The 27,538-nt window shown below is 34.7% G+C and overlaps 1 protein-coding gene across 1 annotated transcript; it reads left to right on the forward strand.

Annotated features, from left to right (window-relative positions):
• Positions 1-24,376: 24,376 nt before the first annotated feature.
• LOC145116473 (uncharacterized) lies at positions 24,377-25,197 on the forward strand. The gene has a single exon (XM_079052815.1). The coding sequence runs from the start codon at positions 24,383-24,385 to the stop codon at positions 25,115-25,117; it is 735 nt and encodes a 244-aa protein (XP_078908941.1). The 5' UTR covers positions 24,377-24,382; the 3' UTR covers positions 25,118-25,197.
• Positions 25,198-27,538: the final 2,341 nt, after the last annotated feature.

The following is a 27,538-nucleotide window of genomic DNA, read 5'->3' on the forward strand; positions in this document are numbered from 1 at the left end:
GTCACACCATGTTGCTTCACCTACTCCTCCAATCTTTGAGAACATGTTGTTATTGTCAGACCTTGAAGACCCCTCAAATTTCCTCTTCTTGCCAACTTCAACCTTGTTGGCGATACTACCGTTGATCACTTCTTGTACTGACTTAGCAACCCCGATAGCTATCTCAAGAGTAGGTGTCTGGCGTACTGGCACAGTAAGTTCGTCCTTACTTTGTTGAAGTAAACGCCTTGTTTCTTCCATCTGATGATCCAACATCATTCGCACCATTGCGTATACTCTCGCCATCGTGATTGGCTTAGGTGCACCTATTAGTTCTAGTGCACTCACAATCATTTGTGGCTCAGACTGCGGGTTGTCGTTTCCCAATCCACTTAGTGTGTTTTCCATTTCGATCCATACACCAAATTAGGTGAATTTAGATCTCTATTTCGATAGACGTTCAAATCATCCTTATCACTCAGAAACGTTTACATGCTAGTTCTAATACCGTAATCATACGCTTAGAATCCTAAACACATAAGGTTTCCAGATCCGGTCGGCAACAGACCATAGATCCGAACAAATAATATCATATATGGCAAACATATAACATTTAGCACATAAAAGCATTTTAGGTAATTTTCCTAAAATAAACTAGTGCTCGTGTCCAAAATATAACAGACACACATCTCACAATCTTCACTTAGCATTCTAAGTTTAAGTCTAGAAATCCTACAAATTCCTAGTTCGCTTAAACTAATGCTCTGATACCAACTGTGACATCCCCAAAATCACGGCCAGAAAAGACCGGTTTCATTTGTGCTTTTAAAATAGTTTCAGAGTAAATCCATTGATTTAAAATAGTTGCGGAATTTGTTCCCAAAACAAAATATGATAAAATAAAGTTTATCAAAGCATTTCATCAAGAGATGCATTTTCGTTATATAACAATATTCGGGATGTCATGTTCCGATAAACAGACCAAAAGCATAAACAACAAAAGATAGACCATACAATAGTTACATATAACAACTGGTCTAATATCAAAAGATCTTGATAAGTCATCCAACTTATGCTCTCGCGCCACTACCTGTAATACAACAAAACTGAGTGGGTCAGGCTTGGGAGCCTGGTGAGCATATAGGGTTTTCAACCCACAATAAATAATTATATTTAATTTCACCAACCAACAATAACCCGATTACCCATTCCCGTTATCCTCACTTTACGTCCCTAAAACAACATCTATTTCAAGGGACCTAATCTAGGATTTTTCATCGGGACGGACATTACTGCAAGGGGTTTCCTCAACAATAGATGTCCTAAAGGCAACCATGAGGGGGATAGAGTACACCGGTGAACACATCGTTCACAACACCTACAGGTTATGAGCCTGCTAGCGTTCCACTGGACTGTCTAGAAAGAGTCTGTGGTCGTCATCCATACTCCGCTAGATGACTAGATCAACAACAACATCGAGGCCTCTCATCTGTTTATCACACATCAACTATCTACTCATGTTCGACCCAACATATTAGTAGATAAAAATATATATTTTTATACATAGTTTAAAACCTGTATAGCATTCTCATTCAATACATATTCCAAACAACAGATGAGACACATACACATAACACGTATTTCATAGTGAATAAATCATATCTATGAGATAGAAGAAAGTGAATATACATTCACACATATAAACATATACACATAACACGTATTTCGTATCAAATACTTCAAATTATGTGTTAGAAGAAAGTAACTACACACTCACTTGATCAGAAGATGATCGGACAGCACTACGGCTTGTAGAAGTAGTATTCTTCGGTAGATCTGGAAGATCTTCACAAAAATTGGCTTCTCGCTGGCAGAGCTTCGGCTCGGGAATTGCACTTCTCGGGATATTCGGGCTTCGGGACTCGCTTCGGGTCTCGGGATGACATCAGGGCTTTGGGGGGTTAAAATAGGGCTTCGAGAGGGTATCGGGAGTGAGAGAGAAGGGATAGAGCAACCAAACTCGGCTGCCCCTTGAATTCTATTTATAGGGCCATTTTTCAGTTCTCACGTCGTGAATTTTAAGTTCTCACTTCGTGTACTTAGTCGTCACTGCATGCGTCATCACATGTTGCGTCTGACAGGCTCTGAAAGGTCAAATCACTGAGTTCACGTCGTGAACACTGTATTCACGTCGTGAACTCTGACACAGTATCGGGGTTCCCACCCCGAACTTCAGAAATTCATAACTTTCGCATTCGAGCTCCGTTTTCGACGTTCTTTATATCCACGCGTAGGTGAGATTATGCTCTACAACTCTCGTTTAGACTCTGTAGGCTAATTTTGAATTTAATTTTAATATATTATTAATATATTATTTTTAGTAGGCCGGGACAGGAAAACTCCGTTCGAAATTCATAACTCCTTCATCTGAACTCCGTTTTCGTCTGTCTTTTTATCGATGGACTACCATCAATGAGATCTTCAATTCTCATTTAGAAAGTTTTGGCTAAATATCACTCGATCTCTATTTCAAGTATTCGGGCTGCATACCGCTAAGTCGAAACTTCGAAAAATCATAACTTCCTCATACGAAGTCAGATTTAGACGTTCTTTTTATGCACGCTCGCGGTTTAACGTATTCTAATACTTTCGTTAGATCACTAAGGCTAAATCTCGCTCTATTTTAAATTCGTATTTTATGTCATTCAGCGTCGTGCCGGTTCTGTCGCGAAACTTCGACAGATCATAACTTCTTCGTTATAACTCGGATTTCGGCATTCTTTATATATTCGGAAACCTCGTCACGACCACTACGTTTTCGTGTATCAATATTGGGTTTATCTAACATTTCATTTTCACGCTTATTTTTATTCTTAATTCATTTAATACACACAATTAAGCACAAAACACACAATACTCAAATAATACACTTCTATTATTTCAAAATAGGTTACAAAGGTCAACCTAGACTATCACATGATCATTAATGCCTAGCCCAGAAACACGGGCGTTACACTTACAAGAGTCAGTTCATACATGAATCAATTCATACATGAGTCAGTTCAAACATACCATAACTAGAACAGAAAGGAACATATAATAACTAGAACAGAAAGGAATATACAATAACTAGAACAGATTGGAACATACAATAACTAGAACAGAAAGGAATATACAATAACAAGAACAGAAAGGAAGATACAATAACAAGAACAGAAAGGAACATATATCCTTTTACAAGAACAAGATAACTTTAATATGAAACCACTACTTCACGGCTTAACAATATACTTGTTAGGTCGCGTTTTGTAACCAGAGTCTCCTGGAGGGAGAGCGGGCATTGTGTGTATAGATCTATACGGGACTGACAATCCTGCATCCCGACTGTTCGCTACAGTTTGGCCGGCAGGCTAAGGGGTGACAAATGTCAGATTAGTTTCGACGCCAGCAATTCGTCGTGTTAAACACTCGTCAATCAGTATGGTTATAACCACATCACATTTTGACCTTAATTAAACAAATTGGTTTTAAGATAGTTAGTGCTTCAGTAGTTAATTATTACAACGTTACTGTACACTGTCATTTTCCCATTACATTCATATAGTGATCTTCTCACATAAAAGGTAATGTAAACTATTTTCTGGTAATAATAGTCATATACTTGGGAAAACACGCACTTTTACAAAAGAACAAACATACAGAACAGTCGGGTCTTGGTAGGAGACTACTCTCCATTTTAGTAGAAAATATAGGATTTTCTAGGAAGTATACAAACTTTACATCAAACAATTACAAACATTTTCTTCAAACTTATACAAACCTTTGACACTAAAATACTTATGAACTCACTAGCTTTAATGCTGATCTACTCTTTCAAAATAACTTGTATTCTCAGGTCACCAGTAGACAGGTACACTGGACCAGGTTTTGAGAAGACGGAGCGTGTTCAAGACTCGTCTTTTATTTTGATATATATATTTTTGGTGTCTTACAAATACATTCAGAACACACTTGTATTAACTATATTATTAATTCAATGGATGATGTTGTTGCTTGTTTTACTATTGTGCATTGTTATGATACTGAACATGACGTCCTCCGCCCCCGAACGTTTCCGATGTTCTGGTTTGGGGGTGTGACAAATATTATGTTCTTTTTTTAGATGATTTCTCTCACTTTCTTTGGGTTTTTCCTCTACGTGTAAAATCTAATGTTTTTTCTGTTTTTAAAAACTTTCGTGCTTATGTTCTAAATCAGTTCAAAACTGATGTACAACTTTTTCAGTGTGATAATGGGCGTGAATTCAATAATCAACCACTTCTTGATTTCTTTAAAAATCATGGTATAAAAATTCGCTTCTCTTGTCCTTACACCTCACAAAAAAGGTAAAGCCGAGCGAACCATTCGCACTATCAATACCATGGTTCGCACCTCATTGTTTCAAGCTTCTCTTCCTCTCCAGTTTTGGGTTGAAGCTCTTCTTTCGGCCACTCATACCTTTAACCTCCTACCAACCTCCACTCTCCAGTACAAAACTCCATTTGAAGTTTTGTTCGGGTTCTCTCCTTCTTATTCTCACCTTCGTGTATTTCGGTGTCTATGTTACCCAAAAACTTCTTCCACCACTCCTCACAAACTAGCACCTCGCTCATCTGCTTGTGTCTATCTTGGCCCTTGCGATGATCATAGAGGATATCGTTGCTTAGATCTCATCACTCGAAGAGTCATTTTATATCGTCATGTCATCTTTGATGAATCTCATTTTCCTTATCCTGACTTTCATCTTACTTCTTCTCCTACTGAATATGCCTCTTTTGATCATGATGATTCTCCATCTCTCCTATCTACCATCCCAACTCCTACTCCAGCTCCTGCTACCCAATCGGTGTCTACCTCACCTCCTTCTCCCAATAGAGCCTCTTCTCACTCTACTAACGACTCTCCTACTTCATCTACCACACAGTCCCCTCCTCCCCCACCTCCACCTAGTCACCTTATGGTCACTAGATCTCGCATTGGATCCCTCTGCCCTAAACAAATTCTTAACCAATCGGTCGTGACCGACATCTCTCCCATTCCTCGCTCCACAGCTCAGGCTATGTGTGATCCTCACTGGCGTGCTGTCATGGATTCTGAAATGTCTGCTCTTCTCTCTAATCATACATGGGATCTTGTTCCAAAACCCTCCTCGGCTAATATTGTTGGTTGTCGTTGGCTTTATCGTCACAAATTTGACAGTCACAGTCGTTTGGATCGTTACAAGGGTCGACTTGTTGCTCAAGGTTTCTCTCAGCAGCCTGGCTTGGATTTTGATGACACGTTCAATCATGTTGTTAAACCAGCCACCATCCGTACTGTTCTCAACATCTCTATTTCCCGCAATTGGCCCATTCATCAGCTTGATGTCAAGAACGCCTTTCTCCATGGTGACTTAGCTGAGACTGTTTACATGCGTCAGCCTCCTGGCTATGTAAACACTGAATTTCCTGATCATGTATGTCGCCTACACAAAGCACTTTATGGGCTGAAACAAGCCCCACGTGCTTGGTATCAACGGTTTGATGTTTATCTCTCCACGCTTGGTTTCTGCAATAGTAAATCTGATTCCTCGCTTTTCACCTATCATCGTAGCTCTGAAACTGTCTATCTTCTTCTCTATGTTGATGACATCATTCTCACCGCTTCCTCCACTATTCTCATCTCCAAGGTTATTTATCAGCTTTCTTCTGAATTTACCATGTATGACCTCGGATCTCTCTCATTCTTTCTTGGCATTGCTGCCACTCGTACCTCTTCTGGACTTTTCTTATCTCAATCTTCCTTTGCTCAAGAGATCATTGCTCGTGCTGATATGAATGGGTGCAATACCTGCAGCACACCCGCTGACAGCAAAAGCAAGTTGGCGGTTGGTGGTGATCTGATCTCTGATCCCACACTCTATCGTAGTCTTGCTGGAGCCCTACAGTACTCGACTTTCACTCGTCCTGATATTGCGTATGTTGTGCACCATGTCTGTCTTTTTATGCATGACCCGCGTGTACCACACTTTCATGCTATCAAGCTTATTCTTCATTACCTTCAGGGTACTTTGACTCACGGTCTTATTATCCGTCCGTCTTCTGTTTACCGTTTGGTCTCCTATTCGGATACTGATTGAGCAGGCTGTCCTACTACTTGGTGGTCTACCTCGAGTTTTTGTGTTTATCTTGAAGATAACCTTGTTTCTTGGTCTTCTAAACGACAACATGTCGTTTCACGCTCTAGTGCCGAAGCCGAGTATCAGGGGGTAGCCAATGTTGTTGCTGAGTCTGCTTGGCTTTGTAATCTTCTCCTTGAGTTATCCTGTTCTCTTTCTTGTGCCACTATTGTTTTTTGTGATAATGTCAGTGCCACATACCTAGCGTCTAACCTGGTACAACACCAACGAACCAAACATGTGGAAATTGATTTACATTTTGTTAGGGAACGTGTTGCGATTGGTTATGTGCGTGTTTTACATGTCCCGTCGGCTCATCAGTATGCATATATATTCACAAAGGGTTTACTCACTCAGTTATTTCTTGATTTTAGAAATAGTTAAAACATTAGAGATTCCCCAGTTCAAACTACGGGGGTGTGTTAAATATTTAGTTTAGTTATTTAGGGTTTGGAACGGAGAGTAAAAAGATAGAGAGATACATCTAGGGACTATCCCCTAAGATTCAAGGGAATGTATTGGATTCGAATCCTATTACTTTCAATAGTGCCAAACGCTTGGCCCAGAGACTCATCGACCATGGAGTCCGCCAAGGCGTGATGGCCCCCGTTCCTAAGCCAACCAAAGGGGGGTGACTATAAGCGAAAGTCTTGGAGCAAGAAAAAGGGATAGCCAACACAAGAGCCCTCGAAGAGACATCAGATTGTTGTTGTTCATGCTGCCACAACACCTGCCGCTCCAGCACCTTTTAGTCGATATGTTGGAACCCTTCCGAAGTGTAACAAGTGTAACTTCCATCACACCGGAGTTTGTCGGGAGATGCATTGCAAAAATTGAAACAGGAAGGGGCACACTGCCTGTTTCTGTAGGGCACCGGCACAACCAATCTCCCAGGTCCCAGGCATCGGAGTAAGCCAGGCTTGTTAAGGGTGTGGTGAAACGGGACACTTCAAGAGAGATTGTATGATAGCAAGGAATGCTGGTGGAGATGGAAGGGTACTGATGATCACCGCAGGAGAGACTCTCCCGGAACCACCTGTGAATAACGGTACGCTTCCAAATAAAAATATTTAAAGCTTAAATTTTTATTAAAACTGGTGACAATTAAATCATAATCATAAATTGCTCCCTCATCCGAATAAATCGCATCATTCATATAAAAACTAAGGATCCTTGCAGGTGAGCTATGATGGCTTTGTGTAAACACTAGGGTCATATATAATTAAGAGTCTACAAGCTTAGAATGAGTGATTCCGCCTTATTTCCTGTTCCTTGTTTGGTTGTTGACTTAGGGCAGAGTCACTCAGTCGACTGTCTTCTCAATCTTAATTATAAATGACTTGTATACACTAAACGATTATAGAGGGACTTGGTAGGGATCATACTACGAGATTTCATCACTATTTATCGGAGCACTCTTACTGCCTGTACTCGTTAAATGCGGTACAAAAATGTTCATAGTAGTAATAACAAGGATAAAACGGAAAGCATTAAAGACATATACATAGAATACACCATCGCTCTAAACAATCCTCCTTCCAAATCGACTTAACACTTGTTACCATAAGAAGTTTTGACGTCATCATTTGACATGGATTGGCTTGGTCCTCACCATACCAATTTCATGTGCTACGAAAAGACCTTTCGCCTTAACCGACCGACTAACGAAATCGTTTCAATCTATAACGACAAACCCGACACAAACCTCCGTATCGTCTCCCGCTTCAAAAGTCAGAAGTACCCATGCGAGTGGTACCACGCCTTCCTAACCCACTCCGTAGACAAGAAGCTTGTAGCGAAAAACATCAAGGATGTTCCGGAAGTCCGTAACCTTCCCAAAGTATTCCCAGCAGACCTCCCGGGAATACCACTCGTACAACAAGTCAAGTTCAAGCATAGAGACTAAAGACCCATGCGGCTAACCTATCACTACTAGGTGTATACGAGAGGGTGATATATAATTAAGATTCTATGGACTTAGGATGTGCGATTCCGCCCTACCTCCTGTTCCTTGTCTGGTTGTGGACTTGGGGCAGAGTCACCCATCCGACTGTCTTTTCAATCTTAATTATATACGACTTGTATACAAGAGGTAATGATAGATGAACCAATTATGATTCCTACCATGAAATTCAGGACAAAGCTGCCCAAGACTACAAGTGGACATGCTACCATTCAAGTGAACGTAGACAAGTAAACCAAACCCACACACTCCCTACCGAGCAAAATAGAAGACGAAATAGTGAAGATCCGCTGGAACGCCAAGCGAGGACCTGAATTCACTTGGGTATGGGAAGATCAGATGAAACAAAAGTACCCGCATATTTTCCCTAGTTCATGAGTACCACTTTAGAAATAATTTCGAGACGAAATTCCCTCTAACGGGGGATAATGTAACAACCAGTTATTTCGGGTCAATAAAATTCAATAAAAGTCACACTTGTTCAAATAAAAGTCAAACTCTTAAAGTAAATCATGATAATTCATAATATATATATATATATATATATATATATATATATATATATATATATATATATATGGTTTTCGGTTTTGGGAATCTAATCCCATACCAAAACTGAAATCACTTCCTTTATGGAAGTGGTGGCCGAAATCACATGCTTTATGAAAGCCAAGAACCGAAATCACTTCTTTGTGAAATGACTTGACCAAAATCTCAATTAGGAATCAATTTAGGACCGAAATCAAGGGGTTTTCGGCCTTGTAGGACCGAAATCACTTTTTTTTTGGCCGAAATCCTCCTAAATATCTAGATATTTATGCCACTTGATTTGTTATTCACCTTCCCAATGTGATAGAATACACTTCCCTATGTAAATATCACGTCACAATTCCCCCATATTTATATGTCCAACCGAAATCAACCATCACAATTTCAATTCTTCCCTTCTAAGTTTTGTACATTTGCTCTCAAAACCCATATTCAATTCTTCATATTTTCAAAGCAATTACCCAAATCATCTTCAAATCTTCAAGTTTCCTTAAGAACATCTTCAAGTTTTCCCAGGAAATCAAATATATCAAGTTAATTCCAAAGACTTCTTGTAAGTATTTCTTACATAATTTAGTGTTGTCTAACACTTTAAATTATTATTACGCTAATTTAAATACGATATCGTGTATAAATATTATTAGGACACGCCTATTCACACGTGTCCTAACCCGAGGATTTTTGCTATCGCTACGCTATACAAACAAGAACACACATTTGAGGTGAGTTCATACCCCTACGTTTTCACTATTTTTCAATGTTTTTAGGAGGGGGGGGGGGGAGGGAATACAAGTAAAACACAAGGAATCTTGTGTTAACATTTAAGTGATTTCAAACGGTTTCAAATTATTTCAAGCTCTTTCAACTAATTCAAACTGTTTTAAACTATTTCAAACTACTTCAATTATTTCAACTTTTGTTTTTCACTATATATATATATATATATATATATATATATATATATATATATATATATATATATATATATAATTAAGATTTAACAGGCTAAGGACTGGTGTTTCCGCCTTAACTCATGTTCCTTATTTGGTTGTGGGCTTAAGGAAGAATCACTTGTCCGACTGCCTTTTCAATCTAAATTATATATATATATATATATATATATATATATATATATATATATATATATATATATATATATGAGTATAAAACTTATTTATATAAAACTTTAATCCTTTTGTAACATGTTGAGCAAAATGGTATCTTTCTCAAATATTTCACTACTGTTTATACAAAATGTTATATTACGAAGGTTTTCATTACATACATAACATACATATAAACTATAGTATGTATAGTTTAGGAAACTTACATACTATTTTACTAAGTCAGATAACAATACAAGAACAAACATATAAACTATAATAGGTATAGTTTATGGAACATACACTAGGTTTTCACTATGAAAAGGATAATACATACAATTTATTATTACAAAATGGCTTTTCATTATTCTACACGTAACCGTCAATATAGCTTTTTGAGACATACCTTCAAGTACTTATCTAAGTACCAACAAAAGCCATGATTTTATAACCATAGTCTCTTGGAGGGAGAGCGTGAATTTGTGTATAGATCTATACGACATTGGCAATCTCGTGCCCTGACTGTTAGCTACAGTTGGAACGGAAGTTCTAGGGTGACAAATGTCATAACGATTTCGACACCTAAAGAACGTCGTATCAGGTCATCCTAGGTCAACAAGCATGGTTATGATAACTCACAATTTGGTATTAACAATACGATTTGTGTATGAATACATAAACAACTTCTCATAGTTTTATTTAATAATAAAACTACAATACAAGACTTACAGTACAACTGGTGAATCCAGGAACATACATACAAAAGGTTCACTATTCATTTACAAACTAGTAAGACATAAAGGACCCTTATTGCTAATTCTATGATTCCTTAGTTTATACATCAGGATTATATATAAATAATATCCAATAGGCAGTGGAATGTGTGACTTCCTCTTTATTTCCTGTTCCTTGTTTGGTTGTGGGATTAGGACACATCCATACATTCGACTGTCTGTTCGATCTGAATTATATATAACTTGTATACACTAAGTAATCATAGAAGGAACTGGTATATGTCACATTACTTACATTTCATTTACTAAGAAAATATTGGATTTTCTAGAAGAACGTACTAACGTTTTCAAAGAACAATGACAAGCTTTCCATCACAAAAATAAACTTATGAACTCACCAACTTAAATGTTGATACTCTTTCAAAACCACTTGTATTCTCAGGAAACCAGTAGACAGGTATACACACAGGTTTCGAGAAGACGGAGCATAGTAGCGTCACGTCTTAGTTTTTGTTGCATAGTTTTGGAGTCAAATATACAATGATTCGAATATAATGCAAATACTATATTATTAATACAATGGTTGTTGTTGCTTTGATTACTATTATACTATTGTTATGATACTGTACATGACGTCCTTCGCCCCCGAACGTTTCCGCCGTTCCGGTTTGGGGGTGTGACAGATTGGTATTTACTAAGTTTTTTTCTTAGTTTGATGAATTTAATATCTCATGTAGACTTTCCGAGTTTTAGCAGTTCCAACAGTGAGTGAGTGTGTGTGTGTGTGTGTGTCTAAAACCTTAAGTTAGTAGACACAAATTTTGCGTGTGCATATAGTTCTAATGATAATCGGGCAGCGTAAGAACTGTAATCCCAACAAATTAAGATTTTAACCAACGTAAAACCCATATTTCCAAATATATGTACAAATCTAAATAGATGTACAATTACTATTTATAATAATATAACAACTATTTATCATATTATAAACTATATAAATATAACGATTTTCTATAAATATATAATATTTATTTAACTAATAAATGTCAAATATAAGTATATGGTTTGGAAAAACAAGTATAATATTATTTTAAATAACTAGTTTTTAGGAAACACACACACTCACACACACACACACACATATATATATATATATATATATATATATATATATATATATATATATAAACATTTAGATAGTAAATTAAAACGTATATAAAAAATAATAACAAATATTTTGCACGTATTTTCCCCTTAAAACATTAAAAGTTGAAATGTGGGGCCATGAACTCACTTTCGTTGCGTGCTTTAACCGTTGAGATGTTCACAAAACGTGGCACAAGGGTTGTATTTTCCCCTTAAAACATTCCAAGTGTTTTTTCAAGTCTTTTGGTAAGTGTTTTCCTCCTAATTTTTGAGATTTACCACCATCTAACATCATCTTTTGGTCATTTTACTCATAATCTTGAATCAAAAACCCTAGACAAGATCTTGAAGTTCAAGAAGGTGTTGTCTTCCAAAGCTTGATTCCTACCTCATCTTTCTCACCATTTCTTGTAATATTCTAGGGGAAAGCACAAAAGGTGAGTTCATACCCCCTTTTCTACTAGTTTTCACTCATTTTAGACTTTCAGGGGAGGTTACATGCCATGCAAACAAAATACATTTTAGAAAATAACTTTACACAATGGTCCTAGATCTAATATACTATGCACAAAACTTTTAACCTTTCGGTAATACTATATCATGCATGTTTATTTTCTATTTATGAAAATATATACATATATTCATGTTTTCGAAGAAAGCACACAAGTTTCATTCTTTCATATGCACAAGTTTCTAATATTGGATCTATTGTATGATGGATAATATCTTTATCCATTGGATAATATTATTACACATTGGATAACCGCAAACCAACATTTTTACTAAAAGTCTTGTTTTGAAAGATTAAAATTTTGTGTTTACACATTGGATAAAACCATTACCCCTTGGATAATACCATTATCCATTGGGTAATACTATTACACACTGGGTAACCAACACAAATTTGGACAATACATTAAACATGGAAAAGCTCTGATATCATTTACAACTAAAATTGCATACTTTCGAGGGGTTATGTGATACATTTCTTCAACCATTACGCTAAGTCTCGGCTTTATAATCATTAAATCTTAAATGAGATGGGGAATTGTGTATAGATCTATATGGGATTGACAATCCCCCACCTAAGCTGCTAGCTACAGCTAGACCGGTAGGTCTGGGGTTACAATTGTCTTAACATTTCACGGTGTCCGAAGAAGCGTCGTGGCGGGCAACATTACAGTCGATAGCTCTATTATAGGGGCTCACTATAACATCGAATAGTAAATTCTAGTGTAAGATACAATATAAGTATGGTTATTTACTTATACACAAAATTTATAAGTATGGTTATTTACTTATACACAACATTTATAAGTATGGTTATTTACTTATACACAACATTTATAAGTATGGTTATTTAATTATACACAACATTATAAGTATGGTTATTTACCTATATGCTACATTTATAAGTATGGTTATTTACTTATACACTCGATTTTTGGATAATAATTGCATGACAAGTCACATTTTTATAAGTTATAATATGCGAACCTTGCAATGTATTTTGATACTAAGTAACATTTGGGTCATGTAATTGATATAATCATATATATGATGGTTGTTTATGTACTTATGCTTCAATGTATTCAATTATTGTGATCCTACGATCATCGTTCCACCCCCGAACGTTTCCACCATCCAGTTTGGGGTGTGGTAGTTTATTTATGATTTCTTCACATCCTCCAATTTGTTCATCCAATCTCTAATTTGCCTCTCTTTAGGTTCCTACTTGGAGTTGCACGTATATGTTTTCACTGCCTAATAAATTTATTGAATGTTTTATTGTTTACAAATTGGGTAGAGGCCACCATGACAAGGTTTAATAGTTCATGCCAATTACAGGGGTAAAGTGGTCCACTCTCTCTTTGAAGGATCAAGATTCCCTTTCATCATCCCCAAGAATCTTCTATGTTTCTCGAATCAAGTTTCCCTTGTAGTTGATCTTCTCATGTACACTCATCACTTCTTTTATTGTTTGAGATTCGTTTTAAGTCATTATGGTGCCCAAATCATTAGGGCATATAAGATATTTTTTAGAAAATTCGAAGTTCTCCCATTAATCCACAAGAACATTATATATATATATATATATATATATATATATATATATATATATATATATATATATATATATCCGCATCAAGCTTCACTAAGCAAATCCATTGTATGCCACAGCTGACTATCCTACCAACAACATTGGTGTTCATAGGAGAAAACATCAAGGAAAATCCAATAAGGTCATGTGAATTATTAACAAACACACTACAACATTTGTATGAAATCATTTGTTCATGTGGTGGCTGTGATGTGACAATAATAATCTTAAGGTGTTTGTCCTTTTTCTACATATAAATAGGACATGACTTAATCTTTTTTCAAAGCTATTTCATCCTAGAAATACTTTGTACAACCAAATACTACTGGTGTTATACAACCTATGGATACAAGTATAAAAGGAAAATTAATTACATTTGACACCATCAATTGAGCTTGAGGATTTGGTTGATTGAGATGAAGAAGAGATTCCTTAGTTTGGAAAGGTCAAAGATTTGCCATCAAATGCTCACCATTGTAAATGTATACATTTTCTTTCTACCCTTTCGTGTTTAACTAATGATAAGTTGTCATGAATGGTCGTGAACAGATATTTGATGCAATTATACATTTTGTTGGACTAAAGGTTGTAGGAGAAAGTGTTCAAAAGCCATTGATGTATTAACTCTGTTAGAAGTCATGAATGTCCATGGATGCAAAAAGGTATAATCTTTTAAACATTTTATTCATATTTTATCCAAACAAATACCCAATTTTGTTAAACTCTTCAAAAATATTTCAGATTGTGTTCTCTTCATCAATTATTGTTTATGGTTGGCCAAAGGAGGTGCAATGCACTGAAGATTTTCCATTACCCACTAACTTAAGTTCTAATTATAGCCCTTGCATTTAATTACTCTTAAAAACAACCCCTATTTTCATATATTTTTTTTGCCAAAAATAGCCTCGGTTCCCAGTCTTATCGGTTTTTCCGATATATTTAGTAATTTCGGTCCAATAACCGATTTAACTGGCCTACAAGTGGTATCGAAACTGGTTTCTTCATTCCAATATGGTTTCCGTTCCTTTATTTATGCTATTTGTGGTCGATTTTTCAGGTTCGGGCCAGATCAAGAACTGGTTACATGCCTAACATCATTAAAGGTTCTAGAACTTATAATCTCTCATTTATAATTTTTCAATTTTCCATTTTTTTCTTGTATTTTTTATTCAAATAATTTAAAATGCATGAGAAAACAGGGACATAATTTAGAAGGCTTGTAATTTTTTTTTCTGATTTTAGTTTGCTAAAAAACTAAATGAATACTATTGCAACTTATAATAGAGGATTTTTATCACAAGTGGAGCAATATGAATAAAAACATGTAACCTTTGGTTTTGTGGTTAGTAAAACTAGGGTTACCATAGTTTTTAGTTTTTATTGTTAATGTACAATGCCATAATAAGGAAAAATTGCAAAATTCATTGCTATTTCTTACAATAGCCCACTCAAAGGCTATTTGCAAGAAATAACAATGTACTTTCCAGTTTTTTACAAGTTTCATTGTTGCTAGATATTTCCATTTATGGTAAAAATATAAGTTTATTGTCATTACGAAAAAAGTATATCGTTATTACTTGTACTCATTTGGATATGAGTTAAACAACAATTTGCACTTATTTTGATATTATTTTTCATAGGTTGGTGCTGGAATGAATATGCAATAACGAAAATCATGTTGGATCAGGAATGAAGTGAAAACGATACTAAAAATTTGGAAAGAACGATGATCGAACAATTGTTATTAGTAGGTTAACATGTTTATTTATTTCATTCAGGAATGTTGATGTCGAGGATTGATGTTTTTTGCTATTCTTTTCTATAGGAAAAATGTAGTGGTGAGTATTGGATTGTTGGAACCGGAACCAGATATTGTTAACTATGGTAGTTTGTATTACTCTCATATTTAATAGAGTAAATAAGTTGTAATAAATTTAGTGTACATATTTTGCAAGGCAAAACATGCTTTTCCTGGAAACATTGATACCTTTTTATTTGTTTAAAATATACATATTAATGAAGCATGGCCATGTCCTACCCACGGGCTACAACTATAATAAACAAATCAACGAAACGAATGTACATTGCTCCCTACATTGTGTGTACAACGATTTTACATGAATGATATAACTATAATCAGGTAGATTTATCATAGTACAATGCTTTAATGGGAACAAATGAAAGTATGATTCTATAATTAAAAAAAAAGTAAAAGCGATCAATGTTTTTACATCGGTCAACCTGTCCACCGGACGGGTATAACACTAGTTGGTTCTGGTGAGTTGTGTTTTATTTTGTTAGTCGTTCTCTTGTTCACTGAAAATTAAATTACTTTTCATTTGTTTTGGTGTGCTCTTGATGGGGTTGAGATCATTATTGTCCGTTGTAAATTCGTATGTAAGTCTGACGGAATGATCCATCGATGATCTGTTACTGCGTTGGAGGTATGTCACAAAAAATCACTCGTGCACCATTTCGATGAAATATTGCGGGTTTGTCCTTCAGAAATAGTCCATTTTTCTAGTATTTAAATTTGTTATGATAATCAATGTCCATCACCGATTAAAAGTCTAACTTAGTTGAGGAAGATGCAGTCCGAACATGAATGATACAATTTTATTGATTGTACAATATTTCACGTTATATATATATATATATATATATATATATATATATATATATATATATATATATATATATATAGGTTCAAGTATACAAACTAATTATTGTGCGGATAGCGTATGCTATGAGAATTACTAAGAGAATAAGTTGTTTAGCAATGCGAATACGTTCAACCTTACAAAAATATCGTCATTTTCATGCATTCTCGCTAATTATTATTTATTTTTGTTCTCACACATCGTTTTTCACTCATTTTCATTCTGACAGAATACGACCCAATAAACATTCTGACAAACATTATGACAGAAATGAGAATAATAATAATAAGTATATAATAACCTTATAGATGATTTAATTAGTGAGAATGTGTGTTAATGACAATCGTTATGTAAGATTGAACGTATTCGCATTGCTAAACAACTTATTCTCTTAGTAATTCTCATAGCATACGATATCCACACAATAATTAGTTAGAATAGAATAATTTAAGCCTATATATATATATATATATATATATATATATATATATATATATATATATATATATATATATATATATATATATATATATATATATATATATATATATATATATAGGGAAAAGTTTAATAGAAAACCATAATTATTGGTTCTTCAAGGAACCAAATCTTTTTTTCAATTTCTAGAGCTTATTCTTTATCGAAAAAAAAATCTAAAAATATTTAAATTCATATATTAACATTGTGAATGTGAAAAATATTTTTTGGATTCACCGTGTGAATCCGGATTCACATTGTGAATTTGACGTAAAAAAAATCGAATTTGATATCATTGGAAAAAAGATAAAAAGTTATAAATTTCTGTATTTTTAGTTTTTTTTTTTGATAAAAAATAAGTTCTAAAAGTTGAAAAAAAGATTAGTTCATTGGTTAATTATGGTTCTCTATTGAACCTCAACCAAGGAACCAATCTTTTTTTCAACTTTTAGAACTTATTTTTTATCAAAAAAAAAAAAACTAAAAATACAGAAATTTATAACTTTTTATCCTTTTCCAATGATATCAAATTCGAATTTTTTTTTACGTCAAATTCACAATGTGAATCTTTGAAAATTCACAATGTGAGTCCGGATTCACACGGTGAATCCGAAAAATATTTTTCACATTCACAATGTTAATATATGAATTTAGATATTTTTAGATTTTTTTTTTCGATAAAGAATAAGCTGTAGAAATTGAAAAAAAAAATTTGGTTCCTTGAAGAACCAATAATTATGGTTTCCTATTGAACTTTTCATATATATATATATATATATATATATATATATATATATATATATATATATATATATATATATATATATATTTGGCCAATGTATTTAAATATTAATATTTGTGCATCTCGATGATTCGATAATATAGTTCATCTATAAAACATTATTTTTATTAATTAACAAAATTTCAAGGTCCGGACATTCAATAATGTATGTAAATGGTTCTATAAAAAGATATTCTTGTATAGCATTCATTTTAGTATTATAAAAGAAAAGACCATCACCTATGATGCTTACGTAACTTGTTTATATAAACATCTCATTGTGGAGTACAACTTTACAGCCAACTATGACCTACGCTTTTGCCCTTTTCATCTAAACAATTTAATGGTTGTATTTATTAATTTCAATATATAGAAAGTTCAGTTAAATGAATTTGTTCCAATGTAAGTAATCTCCCTATCTTTAAATAAATGAATTTAACCTCTTTTGGTAAAATAGTAAATATAACATTAAGTTTTAGAAGTATAAATCTTGAACATCTAACACGATAAATATAAAGTAAGTATAACTATCTATTTTGTTAACCCGGGCAACCACAACTTTTATCGTTAAATCTGTCATTAAAGCCGATAAGTTACCCTTCTATATAATGTCGTTACGAAACTTAATTTAAAAAATTGTTTGTTATCCAAATTGGCAAGGAAATAATAGTTGGTTGCTATATAGAGTGCATGCATGTGTATGTAATAAAACTATAGTAACTTCTCACATAATTCATATGCTAACCTTACACGAGCAATTTGAATAACAATGATTAGCTAACTTTATGTATAAATTTGTGTCACGATCCATGCGACTACAAGCCAAACAAAAAGTTATATATGGACAACTATCAACTAACCTAATGATCGGTTAAGTTTTAAATACTTCAAAATCAGAGGCGGATCAAGGTACAAAGGAAGGGGAGGGAGGGAGAGTGGCGGATCTAGAAAAAAATCGTTTCCGAAGAAAGTTACCGTCACAAATCGTCACTAAACCGACGAATTTACACTAAATTTACAATTATCAGACTTTGTGATGGATTGCCGACGAATTTGTGATGGATTTCCAATGGATTTGTGAAGGATTTTTGAAAACATTACATTTGATGGTGTTAATTATTATATTTGTATAGTATAGGGTCCTTTATGTATATTTTTTTTTTCTGTCTCTGCCATCTATTACATAGTGACTTCTTGATATTGCCTCATCGTGATTGTTTGTCTCCTACTGTTACTGTTGAGCACCACATGCTACCTTACTATCAACCTGTTGCTGTCACTTGTTACCAAATCTTCATCTTGGAGAAGTAAGATCAGCCCGTGTTTTGCTCTCCTTCCGCTGTTCCTCTCACGACTTCAACATCAAGATTGTTTACCTGCTTGTCAGACTATAATACTCCTGCCTAAGGTACGTATCTTGATTACTGTTACGTTCTCTTTTATTTCATTTGTTTCTTTTGTTTTCTAGATCTATGAGTACCATACCCGCTGGATCATCTTCTACCATTCCGACTGCCAATCAACTTTCTATGCAATCACTAACATTTACAATCAGTTTAGCTTCAAGTTGTCAGTTGATGGGTCGAAATACAAACTATGGCGTCACATTTTTCTTGATATTTGTAAAGGTGCCAAAGTTAGTGGCCATATTACTGGCAAATCCAAGCCAAATGGTGCAGAAGACGAAGATTGGGAAGCTCTTGATTCGCGGGTGAAGTCATGGATGTACTCAACGTGTGATCCCAATCTATTTCAAATAATTTCAAGTGACAATTGTACGGCTAAAGACATGTGGGAAAAAATTGCAGATTTTTTTTTTTAAATAATAAGATGTCGCATATGCTTCAACTTCAAGATCAAATTCGAAACACCAAGAAAGGCGCTTCCACCATCACCGAGTTTTGCCATACATTGAAAAATCTTGCGGATGCTCTTGCCGAAGTGGAATCCCCCATTACCGAAATCGAGCTTGTAATGCAAATCTTAAGGCAACTTCCCGCATCCTACCACAGTATTTTTGATGTAATTACAAATACCAAGCCATTTCCTACCTTTTTAGAAGCCAAAAACATGCTCTTACTCCATGAGACACGAGAAGAAAATACGGATGCTATGCTTGACTCTTCCAACTCCGTCACTTCGGCTCTATATTCGGTGTCTTCTCAATCCAGAAAATCAAAAAATAAATGGAATAAAAACCGTAATACTAATCGGGGTACTTCTAAAGGGGGGAGTCATTCTAGTATGTCAAGTGGTACTAACAATTTTGCAGGTGCTCAAGTGAGGCAACAAACTCAATTTGCTGGTATCTTGGAGACAAATCCTAGCAATACAAATTTTTTTCATGCTCAGCAACAATTTCCAGCATCACTCGGCAGCCAACAACTTCCAGGAATGACCCAGTTGCAGCCCCATTACTCTTTCAGTCCACCCACTGCTGGCCCAACTTCGATGCAGCCCGGTTTCTTTTCTCCTGCCACGTGTCTCTTCACATTAATAAAAACTTAATTTCTGTTCGTAAATTCAGTACTGATAATTTTGTCTCACTCACATTTGATCCGTTTGGCTTTTCTATAAAGGATCTTAATTCAGGTGCTCTTATTCAATGATGTGATAGTGTTGGCGATCTATATCCGACTCTTCCATTTAATGATTCCTCCATCGTCGTGAAAGCTCTTACAACCGTCTCTCTCCCCACTTGGCATCGTCGTTTAGGACATCCTGACACTTTTATTCTTAATTTTTTACAGTCTCGTAATTTTATTTCTAGTACAACTACTAAAATTCCAATTTGTCATGTTTGCCAAATTGGAAAACATTGTCGCTTATCTTTTTCTACTTCTACGTCTAAAACTTCTAGTGTTTTTGAACTTGTTCATTCCGACTTATGGACATGACCTGTTACTAGTTTAAGTGGATTCAAGTATTATATATTATTTCTTGATGATTTTTCTCATTTTTTGTGGGTGTTTCCTTTACGTGCAAAATCTGAAGTGTATTCTGTCTTTTGTAATTTTCGAATGTATGTTAAAAATCAATTCAAAACTGATATTAAATCGTTTCAATGTGACAACAGACGTGAGTTTAATAGCCATGCTCTCCTTTCCTATCTTATAACTCATGGTATAACCATTCGTTTCTCATGTACTTATACATCTCAACAACATGGAAAAGCGGAGCGCTCCATTCGCACGATTAATAATATCATTCGCACTTCTCTTTTTCAAGCTTCTCTCTCCATAAAATTTTGGACTGAAGCTCTTCTCACTGCAGTTCACACTCTAAATCTCCTTCCTACCACCACTCTATCTTTCAAAACACCTTTTGAAGTTTTGTTTGGTTTCTTTCCCCCATATGACCATCTTCGTGTCTTTGGGTGTCTTTTCTACCCTAATACATCTTCTACTGCTCCTCACAAGCTCTCTCCCCGTTTTACTGCATGTGTGTATCTCGGACCCTCTCCAGATCACAAAGGATACCGTTGTCTTGACCCCATCACCCAACGTGTCATTATCTCTTGACATGTCATATTCGATGAAAATCACTTTCCTTACTCTGATTTTCATCCCTCCCCGTCTTCGTCCGAATATAATTCCTTTCTCTCTGAAGACGGAGTTACTCCTATGATCATACCTCCTACCACCACTACCACTACTTCTGATCTTTCTCCATCCGGATCCTCTTCCACTAACATGCATGAATCTATCCATTCTCAACCAACTCCACCTTTCTATGGTGCTTCGGCTTCCAACCCTCCATCCAGTTCTAATACTCACCCAATGACCACCCATTCTCAAACTAGTTCTCTCAGACCTCGCCGCATTCTCAATCTATCTGTCATGACTGATGTCTCTCCTATACCTCGATCCACTGCTCAAGCCATGTGTGATGTTAACTGGAAGTCTTCCATGGACAACAAAATGTCTGCCCTTAACCATAATCACATGTGGGATCTTGTTCCAAAACCACCTAATGGCAACATCGTTGGTTGCCGTTGGCTATATCGTCACAAGTTTGATTCTTCTGGCAAACTTGATCGTTACAAAAGTCGTTTAGTTGCGCAAGGTTTCTCCCAACAACCTGGTCTTGACTTTGATGACACCTTTAGTCCAGTTGTAAAACCTGCAACTATTCGCATTGTTCTTAGCATTTCCATCTCGCGCAACTAGCCCATTCATCAACTTGACGTCAAAAATGCTTTTTTACATGGTGATCTAACTGAAGAGGTTTACATGAAACAACCTCCCGGTTATGTGCACCCCAATCATCCGGATTATGTGTGGCGCCTCCGCAAAGCCCTCTACGGTCTCAAACAGGCACCTCGTGCCTGGTACCAACGCTTTGCCTCTTTCATCTCCACCATCGGTTTCCGAAGCAGTCGCTCTGATAACTCTCTCTTCACCTTTCATCAAGGTTCTTACACTATCTATCTTCTTTTATACGTTGATGACATCGTTCTCACTGCCTCCAGCACGTCTCTGATCACGCAAGTGATCTCTCGTCTCTCAACTGAGTTTGCTATGACAGACTTAGGTTCCTTGTCTTTTTTTCTTGGTATTAGTGCTACTCGTTCTGCTCAGGGTTTGTTTCTTTCACAAACTTTGTTTGCCAAGGAGATCCTTTATCGTGCTGACATGACCTCCTGCAATCCTTGTAGCACTCCGACGGACACCAAACCAAAGCTTTCTTCCTTTGGTAATCCGCTTTCTGATCCTACCTTGTATCGTAGCTTAGCAGGGGCTCTTCAATATATGACATTTACTCGTCCCGATATTGCCTACGCTATTCAGCAGATATGCCTTTTTATGCATGATCCTCGTGAACCTCACATGCTTGCTCTTAAACGCATTATGCGTTATCTACACGGTACCATTGATCACGGTCTCTTTATTCGTCCGTCCCATATTGATCGTTTGGTGTCTTATACTGATGCTGACTGGGATGGCTGTCCTACGACTCGTCGGTCCACATCTGGATTTTGTGTTTACCTTGGTGATAATCTTGTGTCATGGTCTTCAAAACGTCAACACGTCGTTTCTCGGTCTAGTGTCGAAGCTGAGTACATGGGCGTAGCTAATGTTGTTGCTGAAGCTGCCTGGCTGCATAATCTGCTTCTTGAACTATCATGCTCTCTTTCTCATACGACTGTTCTTTTTTGTGACAATGTGAGTGCTATGTACTTAGCATCAAACCTAGTTCAGCACCAAAGAACCAAACATGTGGAAATAGATTTACATTTTGTCACTAATCAACAGACGGGAAAATTTAAAAGGTAGTCCGGACTACCCCAGACTACATAGTAGCTCCGCCCTCAGGGTGGGGGCGGAGGGAGGGGGGGGGGGGGTTGAGTGCCCCCAATGGTTGGAAATTTTTACATAAGGCTATTTTAAAATTTGATTCGATTTTTTTTTAATAATACGTAAGGCCTCCAACCAAATTTTCATTTAGGCTATTATATTTGGAGTGTTGAAGGCATAAGCAAAAGATGCAAAAGTAGTTAAATATGTCAAGCTCGGTATAAAACAAATGACTTTTATTCTAATTTAATTTGCGAATTATTATTAGTATTAATATTAGTTAATTATTTCACATTATTTGTAAAAATGAAAAGCCTACGAAGAATGTTACATAGCTTTGCCAAAATTATAAAATTAAAGATTAAAAGCTATGTTTTGATGATATTTTGGATAATATTAATGTATTCAATCATTTAAGAATTATCTATATAAATACTTCCGTGATATAAATATTTATGTTTTCACACAGTTAGTTTTAGAGTATATTGTTTTTGTGTGTTTATCTTGGTCATTGGAGAAATTTTACATTGCGTTAGATATGATATACTGTGATCATATAATATTTATAAAATACATGTTATTTGTAAAAGTAAATTATTATGACCCGACCTGATTATTTTAATCATTTTGACCGAATCGATTATATAGTCGTTGGTTACTGCCCCAAACAGAAAAAATGCTGCATCACTGTTCAAAATAGAATGAATCTCACGAGTAAACAAATAATAAAGTATGTATGGAGATTGGCCGATATTTCTTATTCGGGAAAAATAAATGGAGGTTGACGAATATTTTTGGATAGGATTGTTACCCAATCGTTCTTTTGGACGAATTATAGGAGTAGAAGAGTTTCCTTGAATTGGATTGGATGGTTACAAGATCCTAGTACTTAATCTTTTTTTTTTTTTTTTTTTTTTTTTAATTTTGTATTTTTTTTTTGTTTCTGCTAGCTTCTTGCTGGTTTGTTGTTTTAATAATATTTTTGCCGAAAAAAAATAAAAATAAAGTTTATATGGAATTTTGTTCGAAAATAATTTAAACACTAACTTCATGACGTTTCATATAATTATAATGAGAATTGAATGACAATGAATTATAATTAGTTTAGTTACAAATTTAAGGATCAGAAGTGTTACCTATCGAGGAAAAAAAAAAGGTTTAGTTACCTATCGAGGAAAAAAAAAAAGGTTTTTAAAAATCAACTACGTACAATAATAGGTGATAAATAGTATAAAAATTAATTACCGGTATGAGTTTCGTATTTTATGTAAAGACTAGTCTCCGTGCTACAAAAACCAATTTCGATGATTTTCAAAAGTTACTTACTTAGAATTCAACTATAAATTAATTACACTTGTATATATCAAATGCTACGAAGACCCCAATAGTCTATACCATGGCTATGATGAAATCTATGGTTATACTTCTCACAATATGCTTTGCATTTTTAATATCACATGGGCTATCGCAAAAGTCACCATTTGTTTCTCCTAGAAATTCGAACTTTGTCGATAATAAGGAGTTCGTACTGGAATGTTGGTCGTCTTTATTTGACCTAGGGTGGTGCTATGGTGATCTTGTAAGGGCTGCAGAAAGCGGCAAAGTTGATGTTGGTATCGCGCCAACTTGTTGCAAAGCTGCCAGAAGCATGGATTCTGGGTGTTGGTCTAACATATTTCCTTACAATCCATTCTTCCCTCAAGTCTTTCAAGCATACTGTTTACGTTTTCCATCAGCACCTCCTCCACCATCAGATGCAGGTTCAAGAACACCAGAGCTTCAGGGACCATCCATGGCATCTCCTCCTACACCGGTGAATACAGATGTGCAACCACCAAAGGCTGAGGGACCATCCATGGGGTCTCCTACACAGGTGAACGCAGAAGTGCCAACACCAAATGCTGATGAACCAACATCCATGGAGTCTCCTACACCGATGAATGCAGATGTTCCAACACCAGACGCAGAGGGACCATCTATGGCGTTTCCTACACCAGTAAATGGAGATGTGCTAACACCAATTGCCGAGGGACCAATCTTTCTTGCACCATTTGCTCTACCACCGTATGCACCATCTCCAATTACTGAGGGACTGTTCATGGATATGCCAAGGGGTGAGGGTCCAGTTTAACAGCCATTGATTCACTTTTAAATTACTTTGAACTTATATGAAACGAGCATGTTATATGAAATGTTGTTGCAAACATAATTACGGGCTTTTCCATATAGCTAATTAAATAAGCTCTTATCTTTATATATATTATATGTAATTCTTTGTTTTTCCATATAATTAAAATTATTGCAAATAAAGCTAGCAAGCATGATTAATAATCATGTAACTATAGATTTAGTTTGTGGTTGATCGGGTAGTCACTGATCAGCAAACTTATACACATGTTTTGCGTCAAATATAAATCTGGAATGTTTCAGTATTGCTTTTAATTAGATCAAATTTTTTTGCCGCCTAACCGGTCTAACTCTGTGAATTCTAACTGATACATAATGAACTTTCATCAAAGGGCTTCTAGCACAGTAGTATCAGCTCTTTGAGGTTGAAAGTTCAAGTTGTGTTGCGGATATTGGTAAAATTAGATTTGTTAGGTTAGAAATAGATTAGATTTGTCAATAAAAAAGAAAAACATAGTGTACCTACACCAGAAAAAATTATCCAAGGACAAAATCTATGGGTAATTAACTAATTATCCACACATTTGCCATTGATTTTCCACCACAAAAAAAACACCATAATTTACAAAGTATTTCTCACGGATTACACAGTGACTGCCCATGAAAAGAAATTTGTGGCAAGTCCGTGGGAAAAATATGGCTGTTACACACGACTTATCCATAGAGTTCGAAAATTGGGAAAATGCTTCGGCATGTGTATAATCCGTGAGTAATTTTGTAACACCCATTGTTAAGGAATGTTCCATTTCAACCCCTTGGTGTGAAATTTATTGCAAATTGGTCCTAAAGCCCCATTGTGGGGGACACGTGATTTCCTTGTATGTTGGGCGCACTCTTAGGTACGTAGAGCTTACGTGGCATAAGTTGTTTGTACAACTTGTATTAGAGTTTGTATCTCAGCATTTAAGGCTAAATGCTTATATATATATATATATATATATATATATATATATATATATATATATATATATATATATATATATATATATATAGGGAAAGGTTATTTGGAAAACAAAAAAACTCTAAAAATTATAAAAATGCATAAAAAAATTACCAAGACATCACAAAACTTTTTTTTGAATTTTTTTTATCAAAAAATCGAAGCATTTTTTACAATTTCGCTAAAAAAAAATAAAAAATCAATTTTTTTTTTTTTTTTTTTGTAAAAAAAAAATTTGTTTCAGCGATTTTGACCTAAAAGTTGCGATTTTTTGATAAAAAAATTCAAAAAAAAGTTTTGTGATCTCTAAGTATTTTTTTTTATGCATTTTAATGATTTTTAAGGTTTTTTTTAGGGTTTTTTGTTTTCCATAGAACCTAAACCTATATAGTCCGGATCCGGTAGAAATCCAAAAATTAGTAGGAACCGCTAGGACTATTTTCCACCAATCATTTCGTCAAGGGCACAAATGTCAAACTCATTTACTTGGTCGTGACGCATTCACATGCGGCACACGTGTATGGAACGTATAATACGGACTCGAGAGAATAATCATGTGCGACGAACGTCCATGGAACGTTATTTAAATGAGTTTTTCTTTACTTTTTCATTTATTCTGTTTTTTTCGTTTTTTTCATTTTTTTATGTTTTTCGTTTTTTTTAAAAAGAATTTTTTGTTTTTTTTGTTTTTTTTAATATCTTTACTACACACTTGAAGATAGTAGGGATTTATTATTACTCTTATTTTTTGATTATTTTTTGTTTTTTTTTTTTGATTTTTTTAAACTAAATATCGGTTTCAGTTTTTAATGTTTAACAATTATAAAATTTTAAATGAGAAGAATATTAAGGATGTACTTTCCGTTCATACTTTTTTTTAATCATATTATTTTTGGATCATAAAATTTTGAATCATAGTTTTTTGAATCATAACGATATTATACATCATATAATTTTGGAACATTTTAATTTGGATCATAATATATTGAATTAAATAAAGTTTTTGTTCAATACAACATTTCGATTATTATATTTTTTGAATCATTTAATTTTGAATTATTAAAAAATATAATAATTAAGGATCATTAAATATTTGAATCAAAATATTTTTAGATAATAACAAGTTAAAGATAATAAACATATTGAATCATAATATTTTTTAATCATAAATATTATGAATTATCCCTATTTGCATCATATTATGTTCAACATTTTTTTAAAAAACTTTTAATCTTTTAAAATCAAGTTTGGTATCTAAAACACCTTATTTTTTAAAAACTCTTTTTACAAAGTCATTAGAATAGTGAGTAGAAATATTACTTAAATTTTTATAATTTTTGGAGAATTTTTTTTCTGGGTTTTTTATAAATATAAAAAATAAAAAAAATATTTTATTTTTAAATTTTCATGATTGTGCTCATTTTC

This window comes from Lactuca virosa, chromosome 5, assembly GCF_052849685.1.
Source record: "Lactuca virosa cultivar CGN04683 chromosome 5, Lactuca_virosa_CGN04683_v6, whole genome shotgun sequence".
NCBI classification, from domain to species: domain Eukaryota; kingdom Viridiplantae; phylum Streptophyta; class Magnoliopsida; order Asterales; family Asteraceae; genus Lactuca; species Lactuca virosa.

What these genes read in the sequence shown, in the direction of transcription:
- LOC145116473 (XM_079052815.1), top strand. Translation starts at nt 24,383, where the DNA reads ATGGCTATGATGAAATCTATGGTTATACTTCTCACAATATGCTTTGCA.